This window comes from Papaver somniferum, unplaced genomic scaffold, assembly GCF_003573695.1.
Source record: "Papaver somniferum cultivar HN1 unplaced genomic scaffold, ASM357369v1 unplaced-scaffold_132, whole genome shotgun sequence".
Taxonomy (NCBI): domain Eukaryota; kingdom Viridiplantae; phylum Streptophyta; class Magnoliopsida; order Ranunculales; family Papaveraceae; genus Papaver; species Papaver somniferum.
The window spans coordinates 2,142,934-2,163,605 of record NW_020622381.1 but is presented as its reverse complement, the minus strand read 5'-3'; the positions used below and the strand labels follow the sequence as shown (position 1 = coordinate 2,163,605).

At 35.9% G+C, this 20,672-nt stretch overlaps 2 protein-coding genes across 2 annotated transcripts; both read left to right on the top strand.

Annotated features, from left to right (window-relative positions):
• Positions 1-4,553: 4,553 nt before the first annotated feature.
• Positions 4,554-8,673, top strand: LOC113333304 (calmodulin-binding protein 60 A-like). The gene is made up of 8 exons (XM_026579815.1): positions 4,554-5,108; positions 5,366-5,432; positions 6,049-6,101; positions 6,238-6,725; positions 6,897-7,057; positions 7,173-7,376; positions 7,490-7,658; positions 7,906-8,673. Exons 1-8 carry the CDS (start codon positions 5,029-5,031, stop codon positions 8,325-8,327), a joined length of 1,644 nt encoding a protein of 547 aa, XP_026435600.1. The 5' UTR covers positions 4,554-5,028; the 3' UTR covers positions 8,328-8,673.
• Positions 8,674-9,926: 1,253 nt separating this feature from the next.
• LOC113332704 lies at positions 9,927-11,417 on the top strand. The gene is made up of 3 exons (XM_026579223.1): positions 9,927-10,298; positions 10,408-10,661; positions 10,741-11,417. Exons 1-3 carry the CDS (start codon positions 10,152-10,154, stop codon positions 11,171-11,173), a joined length of 834 nt encoding a protein of 277 aa, XP_026435008.1. The 5' UTR covers positions 9,927-10,151; the 3' UTR covers positions 11,174-11,417.
• The last annotated feature ends 9,255 nt before the right edge of the window (positions 11,418-20,672 follow it).

Genomic DNA, 20,672 nt, shown 5'->3' with positions numbered 1-20,672 from the left:
TGTTCTGTCAACTCCGGAACTCAGTTTTGCACCAAAGTTTGCAAACCGGTATGTGAACTGAAAAAGTTCTGTCAACTCCGGAACTCAGTTTTGTTTATAAGTTTGCAAACCGGTCAGCGTACCATGACTCAACCGATTCACGAACGACTCAAGTATTTGTACTTTGTGCATTTACCAACTATGTCGATTATGATTCAATTGCGATTAAGTTATTTCTCTGAGATAATTTGCATTTGATCAATTGTCTATAAATACATTAGACTTATTTGATCACATGATTGTGACTCAAGATCAATGTCTTTGTGTTCATGAAAATGAATGTTAAGCTTTTAAGTTCAAATCGGCTAGTTTCGACTAACCATGTTGGACATAGTCTTTGTACACGGTTCGGTTACGGTTTACCTAACCAGAGTGTATATCTTGTTTATGTGAATAAGATTCAAAGTTTTCATCTAACGGTGAATATTGTTTGCTTGGTTCCAAAGCTATCTTAGCTTAAACCTAAAGCAACTTATGTTTTGAATGTCTATATAAGGGGAACTCTTGGCAACCGGGATCTTTGAATCCTGACACTAGTTTTTGGTGTGTCCTAGTTGTACTAGAGTCGTCCTCTCCAGAAACCCTTTTAGGGTTTAACGACTATCAAATACTTTATTGGGATTCGTGAAGCCAGGTACAGTTATCTTTTATCTTGATAACTTGAGTATCCCGATCTTGTTCGATTGTTGATTTATCACTTGAACAAGATAGATAGAAATCACAAAGTTCTCTTCGTCTCAAACATTGTGATTCCGCAAGTTTTATACATGTGAGGTAAACAATAATCTAGGTTACACTTCGGGTTGCATAATTCCGGATTTTAAGGATAGCTAGACTTCTATCAAATTGTTGTCGATTTCCATCACCTTGATCCTACGTTTGATCTGATCATCCGTTTCGATCGTAAATCATGAAATCAATTACAGGCTTAATATGTGGGAGGAAGATTTGGTTTAAAGTATTCAATTAAGATGAAGCAACTCTTAGTTGGTGTGACGTCATCTAAGGGAATCAATTGCACAGAGTCCTACTGAGATTCAATAGGTGTAAGGAGCGCGACTGTACCTTAATCGGTGGGATACCTTTTAGGGATCAACTACATTCCAGATCGAAGTTAATTGGTAGTAGGATAGTGCATGTAGCGGCTTAATATAGCTTGGTGTTCAATCTAGACTAGGTCCCCGAGTTTTTCTGCATTTGCGGTTTCCTCGTTAACAAAATTTCTGGTGTATGTGTTATTTCTTTTTCCGCATTATATTGTTTATCATTATAATTGAAATATCACAGGTTGTACGCGATCAATCAGAGTAGATACGTCCGACCTAGTTTTGTTGGATACGACTTGATTGATCCTTGGATATTGGTCTTTGGTACCGTCCAAGAACTCTCTTTGTAATTAGGTTCACGGATTCAATTTTGTAAACGTTCTAATCACAAGAGAGATAGAGATATAACTTTAGACACTTTCCTTGATTGAGTTTTAACTCTCGGAGTTGTGTTTAGTTTGTCCATACAGATTGCCCCCCCCCCCCCCCCCAAAAAAAAAAATAAAAATAAAAATTGGTGGTGTATTTTGGTACCCCTATTGTTTTCAAGCATTCTACTACATACATATGGCTTTTCAGAGCATTATATAAGGAGGAGTGAGTTATAATATATAGGTTTTACCTATTTCACAAAGATGTAAGTATTGACTAGAGGGGAGGACATATCACCGTGGAATTGCTTCAAAATTGTGGTGCAACTGAACTTTGAGGAAGGTAACAATACTATGTTTCTACATAACAACCATTGAGTTGAGTGATTTATTATTCTAGAATACTCGATTAGAGCTACTCGGGAATACTCTTTTAGAGACACTCTTGAGTATTGTAATAAGTTGTTATCTCTACGGATCTTCAACAACAAAGGTGTTGAACGAACACATGCAGAACCATAGAAGAACTTGAAGTATGAAGAATTCAAGACGATGTTGAAGAACCAAGGAAATCAAGCATGATGGATTTTGAGCTGAAAGATCAATTTACTTCGAATCCATATGCATTTATAGTTTTGTCATTAAAATTGACAAATGGGGAGATTGTTAGACCACTGCTCAGTCGAACTCGCAAGTTTTGCTATCTCAAGCTTGTTGTCAAGTTGAACAAAACTATATCTTGATTTTTAGTATACTAAAGTCAAGTCTCGGACAAGGTATAGAAGTTGGTAGTTGAGTATCAGACATCACTGAATAACCCTTGAAGACTGATGATCGACGAAGACATTTAAAGAATTTCATCAACACAAGAGGTATGTAAAGACTGAATCATTCTATTTACTCATATGCATTACCATGCTATCTTTATGCGACTATGTCGTATGACTTTTAGTAAATTTGATATTACAAATAAGAAATTTTGACTCAAACTTATCTTGTTAAATATCTCGAAATATAAGCAATGGATGTTTCTTGGTCCTTAGAAATCTTAGTTCGAAACAATTTGTTGTTCAAGAACTATTTATATGTATGGAAAATGAGAATGTTTCAATATCAAAAAGAGTGTATCAAATTCAAAACCACTGAATTCTGGACTCAGGAAAGGTTGACGAACCACTGAATTCGGAAACCATGGACGTCGGAATAAACGAGTATTTCACCATCAACATGAATCCTCATTATTTCTCATTATTTCACCATCACCAAGAATCCTCCTCGGCTCTCAACCATTATACTTACAAACCCGTTTGATACGGTTCTTTAACTTTTTCTCATTATTTCACCATCACCATGAATCCTCCTCTCCTCGGCTCTCAACCATTATACTTACCACCCGTTTGATATGGTTCTTTAACTTACTAAAGTTTGTACTGCAGTTAGTTTACAAGTTACCAAAAGCAGAAGATCTTCTAGGAGATAGAGTGAAAGTGATCGATTATGCGTATAGATATCCAAGCTTTATTCTTTCGCTTTCAAAATCAACAACGAAATAAACCCTGCCGATTCAAAATGACCATGAATGACATGTCACATGGGGGAGCCAGAGTTCATAGAAACAACGCAATTGTGGAAAAAAAATGAAGTTCATCCTCTTACGAGGAAGGTGATGAATGAAAAACCCACCGAAAAAAGCATATCCTCTCGCTCTCAAGTTTTACATTTTCACTTTCCAAATGCAGCAACTGCAAGAGTTAAAAGAACAAGTGTGAACGACACGTGGACCAGATACAGCTTCCTCATCCTCGTGGAGCATAGTTTTCCTCATCCTCTTGCGCGGAAGGTGATTGAATGTTAAAAATGAAAGCGAAAGTGAAAGTAAATGGGAAACATTGAGAAAGAAAGTGGGGTAGCTGAAATAGGACTATACGAGCAAGGAGTGACGCGGCTGCAATTTTCACATTCCTACCAATGGCGCTGCATAATGAGTTATTTTGGCAAGTACTAATTAGCACATTAACTATTTAGAATCAAATTTAGCAGTGACTGTACTGGTGACTAGTGAGTCAATGACTAGACTCCACCTGTTACGAGTTAAACGCGGGTCTACGAAATCAAATCGCAGTCGATCACCAACCCAGCTTACCAAGTGGACGAATAGACACGAAGGAGATCACGCGGGTCGTGAAATTAGGTGGGTCTTACTTGTCTCGACAAGAATAGTCCACAACTCTGTTTAGTGAACTGACTAAATCTAGATGTAGCAATTGACTTGGATTAGTAAATGCTTAAACCCAAACTGATTAGCCTAAGTGTCGACACAATCTTGACTAATACAAACACTTTATAGTTAGTTTAGTGACTTGCTACCTGGAGTAACATTCTCGGAAACAACCGTCGATATTGAACCAATTATTCTTAAAATCTGCTGATTATCAGAATTCATGGTTAACCATTAATTAACTTGTCTAAATTGATAAAGTTGAAAAAGTGCTTATCACAAGAAGAAGTTGGAAGTTGAGAAAGGTAATGCTTGTCTAATCTAATTTCTAAAACAGCTAAATTCAAAATTAGAGAGAAAGGAACGACATCATCGAATAACTCCAACGACAGAAATGTAGCTGCTGTGATGCAGTTGAAGTACGAAAATCTAATTAACTTGTAATGCGTTTCGTGAAAAACCCAATCAAGTTACGAGTACAGAAAAAGTCAAATTTGTCCTTTTTATATGTTTCTGCGATGAACACATTGTCTGAAAAATTGACTGAATAAGTAAGCACTTTCAGAATAAGTAAGTTTCTAATTACTGACACAAGTAAGCGACTCCAGTGACAAGTGAGTGAAAAGCGCTTATTTTGTATTGTTAAAGTGACTGACTAAAAGTTAAAAAAAATTGGCAAAAAGTTACAATTTATCGCATTATTACGTGCCCTAACTTTTAATTTTTACGTGTAATTAAAAAACCAAAAAAAATAGCGGGAAAAAATCTTATAATTCGTAAGGCTAAGATGTAGACCGTACATTCCCTAGTGGAAGAGAGAATCTAGAGTAGACTGACTTCTTCTTCTGCAGAGTCGTTAGGGTTTTGGATTTTATAGATTTTGGGCTTATTTTTTGGGGGTGAATTTTGTCAAGATTCAACGATTTTCTAATTATATATTGAAATCAAATTTTTGCTCCGAGTCATATGTCATATTCAATTCGTCAAGTGACGAATTGCAAACGCGTTCCCTTGTTCTTCGCAGTTTCCTGACTGACTCTGAAGAAGAACGCGTAATTTTTTTTCTATTTTCCACAATTCTACTGTTCATCCATCTCTATATAATCCAAATCAAATCAAATAGGAAAAGCTAAAAGTGGGTGTTTTTATTTTTAAAAAAAAAATAGCGTCTCTGTTCCGATTCCTGAAATTTCCTTGAATTTGCTGCGATACAGTTAAACCCTATTTCAGTTGCTGTTATTATTGTTGTTGTTGTGTTGTTCATAATTGGATAAGCAGTTTTCTTTTTAGCAGTTTTCTTTTTGATTTTTGATATTATAACTAGTTATAGGAGGGAATTTTTGATTTGGTTTTGATGGTAACAAAAAGGCATTATGATGAAGAATCAGATGATGACGCCCGTGAATCAAAGCGACCACACAACACTCTTGAATCGTAAGTTGATTGTTTACAACTTTACATTAATTTGATGAAATTTGTTTTCATTTTGTTGTTCTTCGTGTTTTGTCTACTCTTCTGTGTAGTTAAAAGCTTGGTGTTTGTTGCGTTTTGTTGTAGTTCATGTGTTTTGAGACGTTTCCATTACGTGGGTTTTGGTAGATAAAGAGTTTAATACTTGAAATTTTGTTTGTTTTTGCTGCAATTTGTATGTTTTGGTGATTTTCTGAATGTGGGTTTCTCTTGTTTGGTAGGGCTTTGAGAGGAGAACTGGTTGTCGAGGAGTTCGTGGGAGCGCTGGTAAATTGTTTCCGGAAAGTGGTAAGATATGAGTATAGCTTCTTTTATTTTCAATGCTTAATTAGTTGAGTTGAAGATCTATTTGAGTTACTTTTATGCTTTTGCTATATGCGGGTTTGTAATTTTGCAGAGTTAGTCTTATTTTCTCATGTTTAAGGAATTTATGCATCTTAAATGGTATTATAAGGCATCTTTTTGAGCATATAAAGATTGGTATGTTATGAAATTTGATCCTTGGGATAGTTTGTAGCCGGGTTATCTTTGTTCTATCTGGCACACCTGGAATGTGTTAAATCCTGCTGAAAGTATTTGTCTGAGGTCTGTTAGTCCTAGGTTTGGTTGTTTTCTATTAGATTGCTACTGTGTTTATGGAGTTTTACATGTTAGCCTGCTTTCCATATGCTTATAATTCTTCCTTTCTCACCTTAATCTGTGCTACTATGTCAGTAAAATGCTTTGCTGTGTTTGTGTCATTTTTGCACAGCCTTATCATTACATACGAACATAAATCTCGGGCGTAGCTTTCCCCTTTTTTTGATAGATATCTTAACGAGTCACTAGTTTTGTTATTAGTGTCTTAAGCTCTGAATTAACCTTTTGTATATGTTTTAATCTTTGTACATTTTGCATTTTCCAGTTGCGGGAGGAACTGGATTGTCGGTTTCCATCATGTTCACTATCATCTCAAAGGTCAGTGTTATGTCGTCTATGAGGCCCATGGATGGGCTTGTCTAGTGACAAAGATCTTTCATTGCATGCGCTTGTTCTTAGATTTGATATTTTCCATTCCTGTCCTCAGTCTGTTTTCTTATGAACTTTGTTGTAGACCTCCTGTCAATCAAATTCAAGCATCACGACCAAGAGGCTTTAGGTTGCAGTTTGTGAATAACTTACCCAAGTTGCACTTCACGGGTGCTAGAGTTTTAGCAGACGGAAGTGTACCACTCCAGGTGGTTATTCTGGATGGTGATCTAAATGTAGTGAGAACTGGGCCTCTGTCCTCTCTCAAGATCGAGATTTTTGCACTTGATGGTGACTTCGGTACAGACGAACAAGAAGATTGGTCGGAAAAGCAATTTGATGAGTCTATCAAACGAGCAAGAGAGGGCAAAAGGCCCTTGGTTATTGGAGAAGTGTGTGTCAACCTCGTCAATGGGAGCGGCCTTCTATCCGACATCACTGTAACTGACAACTCCAGCTGGGTAAGGAGTGGGAAATTCAGGCTGGGGGCTCGAGTGGTCCAACCCTTCAATACTGATAGGATTAGAGAAGCAAGAACTGGATCATTTGTAGTACGGGATCACCGGGGACAAGGCAAGTTCTTTTTTTTTTTGGCAACTAAAGTTACATCATAGAATGTACACATACTGAGTGAATTATGATGTAAATATAATAAAAACATTGTCAACTTAAATTGAAGTTCTTTGGTTCTCGCTGAAACCCATGCCTACTGTTCTGAGGCTAAACATTATTTTTGTTATTCAGGTTACCAGAAACACTTTCCTCCATGGCCATGTGACGAGGTTTGGCGATTGAAGAAGATAAGGAAAGATGGTGTTTTTCATCAACGCCTGGCTGACATGGGAATATTAACAGTCGAAAACTTCTTGAGGCTTTTTTTTACTGATTCTTCTGCCCTTCTCAAGGTACTTCTTTTATGTCCATGGCATGGGAACTCTCTCTTTTTTTCCTTTTCTTTTTTCCCCATCAATTTAATTGGTTAGATAGATAGTAATATCTTCTGTTCATTTTTATCTATAGGCATTTGACAATGGTACGGCAAGTAAGACATGGGAAGCCATCATCCGACATGCCAAAACTTGTCCTCCAGACAACAGGACTTTTGTGCATGCTGCTGGACAAGAGTGTCGCCTCTTTTTCAATTCATTCTATGATCTTACTGGGGCATCATTTGATGGTGGCCGGAGTTATATACCTCTAGCTAATATCCCTCCATCTCAAATGGTGTGTATTTTCTCCCATAGTCTGCTTTAGTTTACCCCTGTATTCTTTATCATTCCAAATCCTTATTCTATTCTCAAATGGTGTGTATTTTCTCCAATTATTTGAATATGCAGATCTTGGTTGAGGCTATGAAGCGGTATGCGTATGACCACCAGAATGAAATCGTTGAAATCGATTGGATGCGTGCACATGTCCATCCAATCGCCCTACCAATTGAATCAGCTGCCAATCCGGAACCAGCCCTGGATTTGTTGCTTCCAAACTTCCAAACCACCAATCAAGGTAAAATGCGTTACAGAACACCTCACTTACTCAATAGATCACTAGATTCAATGTTAAAATACTACATATGGTGCAGAGATCACAGTTGATTTCCCCATCAGATGATTGTTTCCTGAAAATGTTCCTGTTTGTCTGTATCCAATCTATCGGCATGTTCAACCTTAGAGCTAAACAGATTAAGTTACAGAGTTCACCAATGCATTTTCTGATTCTCATATTCCGTTTGTATCTGTTAAATCTCTTGCAGTTCAACCTGTAACTCGTCTAGGTTTGGCCTACGAAGATCACTGTCAGCACAAAGATGTTACTATTGCAGCACCAGGTCATCACCGAACTACGGAGTGTGTTACAATCCACAGCAACAATTTCATGACAGGTGAATCATCAGGTCATGCAGTCACAAATGAGCATTTTGCAGGAGATTTCAACTTCTCTCATGTTCAAACACCAATGTGTTTTCCAAATACGTGGGATCATGGGATGGACATAGGATATGATTATCTCTCGTATATGCCTGACGCGACCCTCAACATAAATAGGAATTCCAGCAGGATAGGATGGTTCAAGATAAAAGCTTTTGTTAGGTTCCTTTGTCAGAAAAAAAACAAGTCACTGTACACGCCATCACTGCACTGCAGCTCGTCTGCAGCAAGAATATTGAACCTTTGAAGTTAGCGACCGCACTCAAACTTTAGAAAGGAGAATTCGGAGTTCCATCTAAATGTTTTGAAGTGATAACCTCCAAGTAGCTTTATCTAATTTCTTTCAATTCATTTGTTTCTGTGTGAATCTTTTATCTTTTTTTCGCGTTCTATTGTGATATAGGTCTTTTTGTGACTAGGTGATTAAACTTAATCCCTCAGATTTAGGTTGTTTGAAGTTCCACCTAAATTTGTTCTAGTCATTTGTAATTTTTGTATTAAGTTGAAGCTGAATCTCAAGTTATATGTAGTCCGTGTAAATATAGTTATCCTGTTGATAACCTCATGTTAAAAGACATCATTTATATTTATAATCTCCTTCTACTTCCATGGATGAGTTCTTATCACAGCGTATGAATACGATATTCTTCGCTTCACAAGCTTCAGCCTCGTGGGGTTGGTACAGTGGCTCCGTCATGGATTTGCTCCACTTAACACTGTCTTGAACCCCATTAACGCCATTTGGGGGTACCCGAAGAGCAGTCTGGTAATGTCAAGAAATAAAGGTTATCAAAAGAAAATGAAAAGTAATGGTATTATTCTTTGCCTCATCTTTTTCTAGCCTAGAATTGTTCTTTACTTGCTATTCCTCCTCTCAGTCTTTTCTCCCTTTATTTCATTTTTTTCTCTGCTTTTAGAAAAACATTGTCTTGTTGTCCTTTAGAACTTGCAGTCTTGCACTGATTTAGAAAATTTGGCATGCATTATATCACTAATCACAATTAGGATAGCGCTTAGGGCCACTTACTTTTTTATATATTTTTTTCTTATCTAAGTTGTCTTGAATAAGCAGTGGACAATCCTTTCTTTGTAAACTGAGCTTCAAAGAGATTATGCGACCATTTAGCAAAAGAAAAATGATACTTGCACCATTACTGAACAGTTTTGAATTCAGAAAAAATTACGGGACAATCAACATAATATGATCGACTTTCTCATCCAATAGCATTTTGACCTAACAAAGATAGTGAGTGAGTGTGTTGAATGATAAACAAATGGAAGAAGTATAAAAATTGGGACCGCAACAACGTGGTATGGGCATAATGTATTTGCATTACATCATAAGCCAGTATATATATAAAATCATATTGGAAGTTCAAAGTATCAAACTCCCCAAACTTTTCCATGAAAATCCTCTTATGGTTTTGTCATCAAACTAACAATATATTTTTGGCTATTTGCTCCGTCCAATCAAGTCCACTATTACTTTATCACAACATATGTAAAAGAAAAGAAAACCATATGACATGATATTTGTGATGTTTCATCTACATTTGGGACCCAACAAACCCAAACTTACTTTCTCCATGAATGAATTGATTACCTAATATTCAAATTCTATCAAAAAAAAAGTCCCAATCTTCATCAAAAGAAAGATGTCGAGTCGACCAAAAAAAAAAATCATAGTTAGCTCTTAATAGTACTAGTACTATAATAGTCGATCCCACAAAGTGGCTTTCACAGAAAATTTGTCTGTCTCTATGACGACTTTATTGACAAGTATTTGAGAACACAAACTCAAGTCCGTGTATGAAAAACCTACCACTCAAAAAAAAAAAAAAAAAAAAACTCTCTCTCTCTCAAGAAGAATCTGTGTCCATTAAGCAGCACTCACCAACATCACCTTTACACCACCCTTTCTCACAAGCAATTCGATTCTTTCTTATAAACTCTCACTTTTCTCTTGTTACATACAGTTGATTGATTTTTTTTTTCAGCTGTTCATGTTTTGCGTTTTTCATCGTCTTTGAAGAAGATTAGTTGAGCTTTGACGTCGTTTTCTGAAAGGAAAATGGCAGTTACCCATGCCGATCTTGCCCCGGGTAATCAGTATTCTGATTTAGGTAGTAAAACTGGTGTTTTTCTTATGTTCTTGTCTATTCTATTTGGTCTTGGTAGTTTCATTCTTTGCCTCATTGCCGAAACAACAAGATCTCAGGTATGAATTTACTTTAAGTTTTCCAAATTTGTATTCAATTTCGTAGATCAAAGACTAAAGACATACAATTGAGAAATGAGGAACCTCTGTATACATTCCATGTGTGCAGGTTTCATGGGTTGTTTCGAATATTAAGGGTGAAGAGAGATATGAATGCATATATAGTGCTAGTGGGAGGATACCATTAGTATGTGCTTGTGGCGCATTTCTTGGTTTGGCCGTTGCAATGGTCATGGAACATGCTTACATGCTAATTGCTGTGAGTAAATCATCACCTCCGGCTATAATTGCTTGGAGTACTCAGGATTCAAACTCCGTCAAGAGTCTTACATGGCGAGCCGGATTTTTTTTCATCACAACTTGGTAAGATTTCTTAAACCCAATTTAGCAATCCTAAGAACAGTACAGTAACTCCCAACTGATATTCAAATTAATTTTATAGGATTTGCTTTGCGGTGGCAGAGGTGCTATTGTTGATTGGGCTCGGAGTTGAATCAGGTCATCTAAGGAAATGGTGGAGACCGAGACCGAGTTGCCTGGTCATTCGTGAAGGTTTATTTTTGGCTGCTGGAGTATTTGGCTTAACCACGGTGTTCCTTGCTTCAGGCTTATATTTGACGGCATTGCGAGCACAAAAACTCCGCCAAGAAGAAGAAAATTTTCGACATGAAATATTCCAAACGTCAATTTTGTATGCTTCTCCACCAAGATCACCTCGAGGAAGGCTTTTTGTCGAGAACGTGGTTGGGGATAATCCGGTTACTAATAGACAAGAACATCACACCATACAGCCATTACAGAGAGAACCTCAATCTTTTGTCTTCCACAAACCTATATCGAGTAATCAATTAGGAGACGATGCCTTCCTTCAATGATAGAAACAAGAAGATCTGATTAATTAACACATTAAAAGAAAGAATCATCAACATTCGAAGCTCTTGGAGTCTGATGCTCGTTTGATGTATTTTCTATCTTTGTATGTGAACCAAAAGAAAAAGGGTTATGCAAACAAAGCATATATACTATACTAACGTTAAGTATAATTTTGTATATAGACAAATACACATGTATAAATTCAATTTTCCGAAAAAGGAAAATGTTATTATGGTTCTCATTTAAGCTGAGTTTGTAACTGCTGGAAAGCCAACAGCTAACCCAATAATCTCTAGGTGATGATTCAAGTGGAGATCAGTCAAATATGAGGAACTAAAGGGATCAATCAATCCAAGTAAAGACAAAAGTAATTTTTTTACGTGGTTTCGGTGTTAAAATTTACATCCACGAGAGTGATTCACCAGGTGTTGACGGTAGTTACAAGTAAATGGACTCAAACTCTCAACAACACATACAATTAAAGCTCTCTTTCCTCTCCGATCTAAAATATTTTCACCTTTTTTTCCGGTACTTTCTCTTCCCTTAGAGCATCTCTAACACAAGGTGCAAAAAATCTTATGTGGATTTATTATTTAGTCCTTTTATTCATGAGATCTATCCAGAGAGCAAATTTAGGATCTTATCTCTAAAAACTACCTCCAACAATTAGAAATTTTTATTCCTCGGAATTAATTATTAAAAGAGAAAACATGAAGGTGCATCCGAAGATGTAGTTAACATTTTCTTCAAGACCTTTTTATTTAATATGGCAACCCTCCTGGTTTATAGAACCTACTGTTGGAGATGGTTTTAGTTAAATTGGGGGTCTAAAATCCTATGTGTCATGTAAAAATAAAATTATAACCCTTTGTTGGAAATGCTCTTATACATACAACTCTAAAACAATGGATAACAAATCCTCTTTTACCACTTGGCTGGTCAACTGGGTCTCTCTATAATCTGACCTGACAGAAAAACCCTGAGACCTAGTCCAATTTTGAATTCTCTTATAGTTAAGCCACTGTACAAATTAACTACCGCAACTTCGTATAGTTGAAACCAAGTAATAACATGCATTCAGTACCCAGTTCTTTCAGTATCTCTGCGCCTACAATCAATTCGGCCAATGCATGTCAATCCCAAGAGAAAGTTCAATATCTTGAGTTGCTTCACCAATGTAAAAATTTCCATACTTAACTCCTTTGGAACGTAGCTTGAAACAATAAAGGACTAAATCTGTTCCAGTAACCAACTCACCTATAGATCACCCGACTCAATATTTAGATCAGATAAAGTAGATTAAAGGATCTTCCGTTTATATCTATAATCAAACTAAGACAATGATTACCAAAATAATCAATCTTGATAAACAAGATCGATCCAAGCAACCTACAAATCTTACATCTATCAAGATAACCCTCTTGTGGATCCTAGATGATCAAGTTCGCTAGAAGTAATACAAAGATCAGAACTAAAGTGAAAAGTCTTCGAGTCTTCAATTGGAATCGTCAAAGTAACTCCTACAAACAACTTGATTCCACTATCGATCAATACACACTGAACGGATTTTGTTAACGTTGAATGATCAACAGTTTTATCCTATAAGTCTCGAATCACTTAGATCTGTGATAGTCAAAACTTCAAACAAACTTGAGTGGCCTTATATCAGAAGAGAAAGACCACATAATAAGCAAGTTTAATCTATTGAAGATAACTATACTATTATTTCATAACAAGTATAAACAATGAAAAAAATAACAATATAGCTTCCACCAACGATAAGTTTAGAGGCTTTTTTATCCCAAAGAAGACTTCAAACGAAAGGAAATGCAAGATGTTTCACATAATTAAATTACTAATATCTCTTTCAATTGCGCTTTCCCACACGATAGAGATGTGTTCAAAAGATGAGTTTTAAGGATACAAGACTCCATATTTATAAAGTTACGAACAATGCTTGTTTGGAAACAAGATCTACCAATTTTGAAAATCCTTAAAATTAGCAATATATGTTTAGTTTCAAAATTAACTAATACTAATTGTATTCCATCTCATAAGCGGTTTCCCTCATAGTATAAAAACTAATATTAGCTAGCACACATTCATGTATTTGACTAATATAACAATTAGATATATGCAAACCTCTGGGATTCGATAAGTATATAATTTGGTACCAAAATTGGTATTAATAAATCAGTTCCCCAGTATCTTACCTTGAGTATCAAAGGAATATACTTGAAAAATAAGATATTAGAGTTAGCACATGTTCAAACATTATGTTGACACTTATGAACATTCCCAGTCTAACTCATGTACGTACATCTTGATGTTTGCAGAAACCCAAAGATAACAGACCAATCGAAAAATATTAAAACGAATCAGATATAGTCAGGATCGGTCCTGGGATCGATCCTTACCTCAAGGATCGGTTATGGTATTTGTTTCTGAAGATTTTTTTCTTTTAACATAATTAACAACGTATGGATTCATCCAGAATTTCAACACACTAAATAATAACAACTTATCGTAACCTGAAACAATAAAGGACTAAATCTGTTCCAGTAACCAACTCCTTTATAAATCGCCTCTTACGACTATAGTTTTTGGTTGTGAATCTGATAGAAGTGGTACACGGTGGCCGGTCTTAGGAAAATGCGGTGTCTCTTAAGATGTGATTGCATTTTCATAAAAAAAATCACTACTAATTCGCTAGTGCAATGAAAATAAGGCAAATTCTCGAAAAGATATCTTAACTTTCAAGAGGACCCACCAAAAGGACTATCATCCGCTCCCGGTCATATTTTATTTAACAATTTTAGTTCTGGAATTTATATATAATCACAAATCATAATGAACTATTGAATGACAAGTAAATAAATTAAGGTTAAAATTGGTATAGGTTTAGAAATGAAATCTTTACGAAATCCATAAGTCATCTATGTTTCATGGATCGGACTTACGGATGAAAGATAGAAAATGACTAAGATTCGTGGTAGGTTTTAACCACGCAAAATTATTTCAAATTATTTCACTCCAAAAGATATAAATTAAAGTACAACGATAAGGACAAGCTCGTTACACAATGAGGGATTGGTTTCTATTTGTATATGAAAACTTATATAACATGAGGGATTTTCAACGAATAATCTAATTAATATGCTTCCAAAGAATGAGTAAAAAGAATTAGTGAGATGAGAATATTGGTTAAGGAATCATCTTCAATCATAATACATGTACTTTAATTAATATCCCGAGTTGTTACTTAATCTTTCGCTATAAAGAGCCTAGAAAACCCCATCAATAGTATACTCTGGAAAACTCCTTATGTCATCACATACCATAGCGATGAATATGGAAACAAATATTACTCAAAGTGAAAAAGCGGGGGGTCTAACAACCACACCCAATATTTCGATTAGCAATCTGTATGGACTAACTCCAATATACTTTCAAGAGAATCAGCTAGACAGTCTGACTCAATCTTAAGAAAAGTATATCCAAGAGTTATATCTCAATTTCTCAATTCAATCTGCAATCAAACAAATAGGAATTTGCGATACCGGTTGAATATAAGAAATAACTTGGACGGTAACAAAAACCAATATCCAAGTGTCAATCAATTTAATCAACAACCAAAGGTTGGATTCACAATTGATTGAACTTACGCACAAACTGTGATATTTCAATTATATAAACGAATATATTGCGCAAAATAAATAACATAGACACTAGAAATTTTGTTTACGAGGAAATCGCAAATGCAGAAAAATACCAGGACCTAGTCCAGATTTGAACACCACACTGTATTAAGCAGTTAAAGACACTAGCCTACTCCAAGTTAACTTCGGACTGGAATGTAGTTGAGTCCTAACTAATCTCACACTGATCAAGGTACAGTTGTGCTCCTTACGTCTCTGAATCCCAGCTGATGATTCGTGTCGTAACCACAATAAATTAATCAAGATATTTCCCACCAATTAACTAGTAATATAGTGGTAGTAAGGATCGTTCCCACAGAGAGTTGTGTAATTGATATGTTATTTAGATAGCAAAACAAAATGAAAGGGGGGTGGGTTTAAAGTAAAATAAAAAGAATAAAAGAGAATATGATGAAAGGGATGATCAAGGAATCCTTCGCTGTTACCAAGCGTTAATCGAATAAGTATACTTATCTATTTTCCGTCAGAATCATTCATCACCAACCGTAAAATAATAGTTATCATTGTTATCCCCAAAACTCTTTTTATCACTGGATACGGAAGTTCTCGACTACCAAATTCTATTCAACGAGCCACCAAGTAGTAGATCACTCAAGGTGTAATCCAATCGAACGCTTTAAGCTTTGTAAATTTAGGTTGATCCCAGTAGTTGAACCTTTAGATCAAGGTCCACTTGCTGATGTTGCCTTCACTCGCAATTTCTCCACAAAATCCCTCTGTAAGGTCTCGCGATTTCTACTTGTGTAGAGAGTCAATCGACGATTACTTATCTCATAACTTCTACTAGCAATAGAATGATCAATAGATTAATCCAGTTGCTTATCCAAACCAATCTAAGAATCAATCATAAACCCTAGATATAGAAAACACAATCGATGATAAATTAAAACTTCACTTGTATTAACAAATCATACTTCACATCTAGAACATTGAATTCATCCTTAATCAACAAATGTTTAGAAACTCATAATTACACAATTACCCGGTTTCCCCCTAAAAGGGTAAACCCTAGAATATTTTATGAAGAACAAAAGTATAATATCAGATGTGATCCCCTCTAATTGTCGTGGAAGTCCTCTTATATCGTTTTCATAAGATCTAGGTATTAGAATCCATCCGGGACCGTGTTTCCTTGATTTGGAAGTCTTAATACGTCAAAAGGAACCCCATAGGTTTATCTCAGTCTGCATTGTCGAAAGTTGGGGTATAAAATACACCTTTTCTTCCCGAAATATGGCCACTTTCGGTATTGCTTTAGCAATGCCGAAAGTTGTGCTTTTTCGTCTCGACTGTTTTGGCCGTAACTTCTTCGTCCGAAATCGGAATGACCTCATTCTTTCGTCGTTCTCTTCTTAATTGAATTCTCTTCAAGATGGTGATAAGAAATCCTTAATTTGGATGAGTTGAACTTGGTCTTCTAGTCCTTCTTATGTTTTCGACCTTCTTTGCAACTTTTCGTCGCACTTCTTCCATTTCTTTCGGCTTTAGACACTTGGATCTTTGAGAACTTCATTTTATAGCTCTTTTGTATCCCTTTTCACTCTTCTTAGGATATTCATCTGATATGACATATAAACTAGAAAGTAATCATAATAACAAGTAATATGCAAGAATTATAGCTAAAACAAGAATGGAATTGACATTCTAAACATGTAAATTAAGCACTTATCAAATTCCCCCACACTTAGATTTTGCTAGTCCTCGAGCAAACTACCTAAAGTACAACAACTCCCTGTCGTTGAGAAAACGAATGCACCTTAGCTAATGCAACATGCCTTTAAACCCCCAGGTGTCCCTAGTGGACGAGTTATAGTCTCATGAGGGCTTGCAAGAGGTATATCCACAAAACCTACTCCAACTTCAACGCGTTCCAGCGTCCCAAGCATCCAAAGAGCTACGAGGACATAGAGTTTCTGCATGCTCGTAATAAGAAGTTAGAAATACCAAAGAACATATTCTCATTCTTAAATGTTGAGTGAGAAATAACCACACCATAACGAGAGAACGCGTGTTTGAGAGCGATCAATAAGCATTTCGCTTCGACTTCTGCCTCACTTAAAAGGATTTTATAATAATTGCACTCAATAAGACGACTTTTTTTTGGGTCTCAAATGTGTGTAGGTAGGAATGAAGAGAGAAATCCTACACACGTTGAATGGTGGGAAGGAAACCTTCCGAATTATTTTTGGAGACCCCAAAAGATCGTGGGAAGTAAAAAACTTTTCTGATGATCTTTAAGAAATAAAATCAACCATTATTGCAAGGATGGGAGTACTTACCACCTTCACATCTGATCGGCAGTGACAAAAACACCACTCTCACAGCATCCAATAAAAACATCTTCCTTCCCTCGGCTCGTCTTCTTCATCTTTTTTGGTCTTCGTCTTCGGTCTTCAACTATTGATGATAAACTCTTGAACTTCATAACACTTTGACAATTGTAACTCTTTTCCTCTATTCCTTGTTGCATGAAACTTCCTTATAGATTTTTCTTCCTTCCCCACGTCCTTATTAAGATAAATAAAAACGATATAACAAATTTATCTTGTCTCATTTTCTTTTCTTTTTTTCCGTTTTTTTTAGTGAGACAAGAAAATTAATACAAAAATAACAACGGAAATAGCCATGGGTGAATTACTTTACCGCTTGATTCTTCACAACTTGTATTGTCTTCGTATCATAAACCTCAATAACTTTCATCTTTTGATTTTCTTCGCTCTTGTAATGAGTCTTCCTACTTAGATATAGAATTCCGCTCCTTATGTGTAAGTCATCAACATGTATATAAAAGCTGCTCATTGTATGTTGCTTTACTTGGATATAAAATTTGCTCTTCCTTGTATTGTTGCTTGTAAACCTCAAACGTCTTCAACTTTCCTTGTATATTTTGATGTCGCTCCACTTGTTGATGATGATGGTGTTTCTATGGACCTGTTATTGGCGCGAGAGAGAATGGTGCTAACTGCAAATCAAACTACAAGAAGGTGGTTATCATCTATAGACGTCACCCTCATGATTGACAAAATTAGCACTCAAGAGATCAAAGAGTAGTGCTTCTATTGATGGGAGGTTGGGTAGCTCACCATTCTACCCGAAATTAACGTACGGTGACACACACTCAAAAGAAAGCTCTTTAGTCAGCTAGAAAGAAAATTTGGTCTGGTGCCTCTGTTGATTTGAAAATAGGTAGTCTCCACTAGTGATTGATCAGCAACTCTAATAATGCATTTCTCCCTTCTCCTCATTTGCATCATCGGCATGATTAAATCCATTATTTAACACTCTAACAAGTAAGTAATATGAAGGTAGTTCCCTGACACTTCCAAGTTCAGTTATGTCGGTCAGAATTCTATATGTAAACATACCTAGAAATATGCTAATGACTCTAAAATCTCTACAAGTTGAAGGTTTTTATGCAAAAATTTAAAAAACTCTATATGCAAAATATCCAAACACTCCCCCACACTTAAATTTTACATTGTCCTCAATGTAATTGACTCATCCTAAGTAAAATCAAGGTGGGAAATCCTAATATGATATGCAAAAGAAGAAAACTAAAAACAAAAGGATAGGAAATACAAAACCTATGGGTTTCCTCTCACTCAAGCTTAGTTTAACGTCCTCAGCCTGACCTTCTCGTTATCGGCCATACACCAACAATCTGAGAATCTGGTAGTCCATCCAGAAAACAATCTGCAATTCTAATAACAACTTCACACAATTATTAAAAATAGATATAAATATTGAAGCTATCACTTTATTGAAGTTTCCCCCACACTTAGTCCTTTATACACTTAAAAGTGGATAGAGAACACAGAATTCGGGAACTTCAAAAGATTCTTCTTGGTGAACCTGCACAATACTACAATCAAACACGTCAAGTGGTGGATACTTAGAAGCAAAATAATCTGTTAAAAATTTGGAAGCGCGTAACTCTAATCTAAGTGAGGTATTTTCCTAAAAGCTGCGTTAACAACTCTTTTGGGAACTACTTCAATTGGATGGAAAAGATCAATAGATATAGAATTATGCAAAGAATTGGACAAACCTTGTATTGGATCCTGTTATTTCTTAAGTAACAGTGAATTATTTACCTCAAGTATATCGTGGTCCTCTATCGAACTTTTAATTTCTGCTTCAACCGAAATCTCAGCATCATTATAATCCTTGGAAAGATCAATTGGGTCTTCCACGAAATCAATCAATTTGGTTTCATTTTCAATCTCTTCAACAATCTCGTCATCGGAATCGGAATCCTTTTCCAGAAAGTCTAATTCGTTGGTGCAAATCCTAGGGTCTTCCGTATGAGTCTCCGACGAAGGAATAATTTGTTTTACTTCTTGAAAATCAACCGGCCTAAACACATTTTAATCCGGATATTCATTGTAACATTGATATGCGTTCGAGTATATTACACTGTTCATAACAATGGTTCGGTCATACCAAGGCTCCTCCTTTTGAATAGGCGAATGATCATTATTACGATCCGGAGCTGGGATAACTTTACCATGTTTGCAAGGATTTCTTAAAGGTTGCTCATCTTCAAAATATTCATGAATCATATACTCATTATTGATCATGAGAATGTCGGAATTTACTTGGTTTTGAGGCCAAACTTCTTCCTCTGTTATTTCCTTCTTAGTTTGATACATGTCTCTTCTTAGGTTGTCAATAACTTCTTGAAGTTATTGAAGTGTATCTTCAATATTTTTTTTGTACTCATCCATCGTTTGACGGCGCTCTTTCATATGTTAGTTATCTCGATCCAAATTATCCATAAATTGGTGCATTAGATCTGCAAGACTAGAAGAATTATCAGAAGCATAACTATCCTCCCATCCCCGTGGTTGTTCACTTACATGCCCGTCATAAGGTTGTTGACATGTATGAGAATATCCATAAGGTTCCGTGGGATACTGATCATAGCCAGAAGATTGGTTTTGATTATACCCATAGGATGGTTGGTAGTTGTCATATGAATGAGATTGAAAACCATATTGATTACCACTGTTATATATGTGTAATCTTGTGCTCTGTGCATTTTATTTCCATAAGGAAATATGACGACTCACAAGAACGAAAGAAAAAATTAAAGAAAAAATCTAAAAACAAAAACAAGCTAAACAAATAACAAATCAATTAGCAACTGCTCCCCGGAAGCGGCGCCAAAATTTGATGCGTGTCGTAACCACAACAAATTAATCAAGATATTTCCCACTAATTAACTAGTAATATAGAGGTAGTAAGGATCGTACCTACAGAGAGCTGTGTAATTGATATGTTATTTAGACAGCAAAACAAAATGAAAGGGAGGTCGGTTTAAAGTAAAATAAAAAGAATAAAAGAGATTAAGATGAAAGAGATGATCAAGGAATCCTTCACCGTTACCAAGCGTTAATCGAATAAGTATACTTATGTATTTTCCGTTAGAATCATTCATCACCAACCGTAGAATAATATCTAGATCATTGTTATCCCCAAAACTCCATTTATTACTGGATACGGAAGTTCTCGACTACCAGATTCTATTCAACGAACCACCAAGTAGTAGATCACTCAAGGTGTAATCCAATCGAACGCTTTAAGCTTTGTGAATTTATGTTGATCCCAGTAGTTGAACTCTTAGATCAAGATCCACTTGTTGATGTTGTCTTCACTCGCAATTGCTCCACAAAATCCCTCTATAAGGTCTCGCGATTTCTACTTGTGTAGAGACGATTACTTATCTCATAACTTCTACTAGCAATAGAATGATCAATAGATTAATCTAGTTGCGCACTCA

Excerpts from the sequence above, each read along its gene's own strand:
- LOC113332704 (XM_026579223.1), top strand. The coding sequence starts at position 10,152 with ATGGCAGTTACCCATGCCGATCTTGCCCCGGGTAATCAGTATTCTGAT. Across the intron at positions 10,299-10,407 it reads CCGAAACAACAAGATCTCAG|GTTTCATGGGTTGTTTCGAA; the intron begins GTATGAATTTAC and ends CCATGTGTGCAG. Across the intron at positions 10,662-10,740 it reads TTTTTTTTCATCACAACTTG|GATTTGCTTTGCGGTGGCAG; the intron begins GTAAGATTTCTT and ends TTAATTTTATAG.
- LOC113333304 (XM_026579815.1), top strand. The coding sequence starts at position 5,029 with ATGGTAACAAAAAGGCATTATGATGAAGAATCAGATGATGACGCCCGT. Across the intron at positions 5,109-5,365 it reads CCACACAACACTCTTGAATC|GGCTTTGAGAGGAGAACTGG; the intron begins GTAAGTTGATTG and ends CTTGTTTGGTAG. Across the intron at positions 5,433-6,048 it reads TAAATTGTTTCCGGAAAGTG|TTGCGGGAGGAACTGGATTG; the intron begins GTAAGATATGAG and ends TGCATTTTCCAG.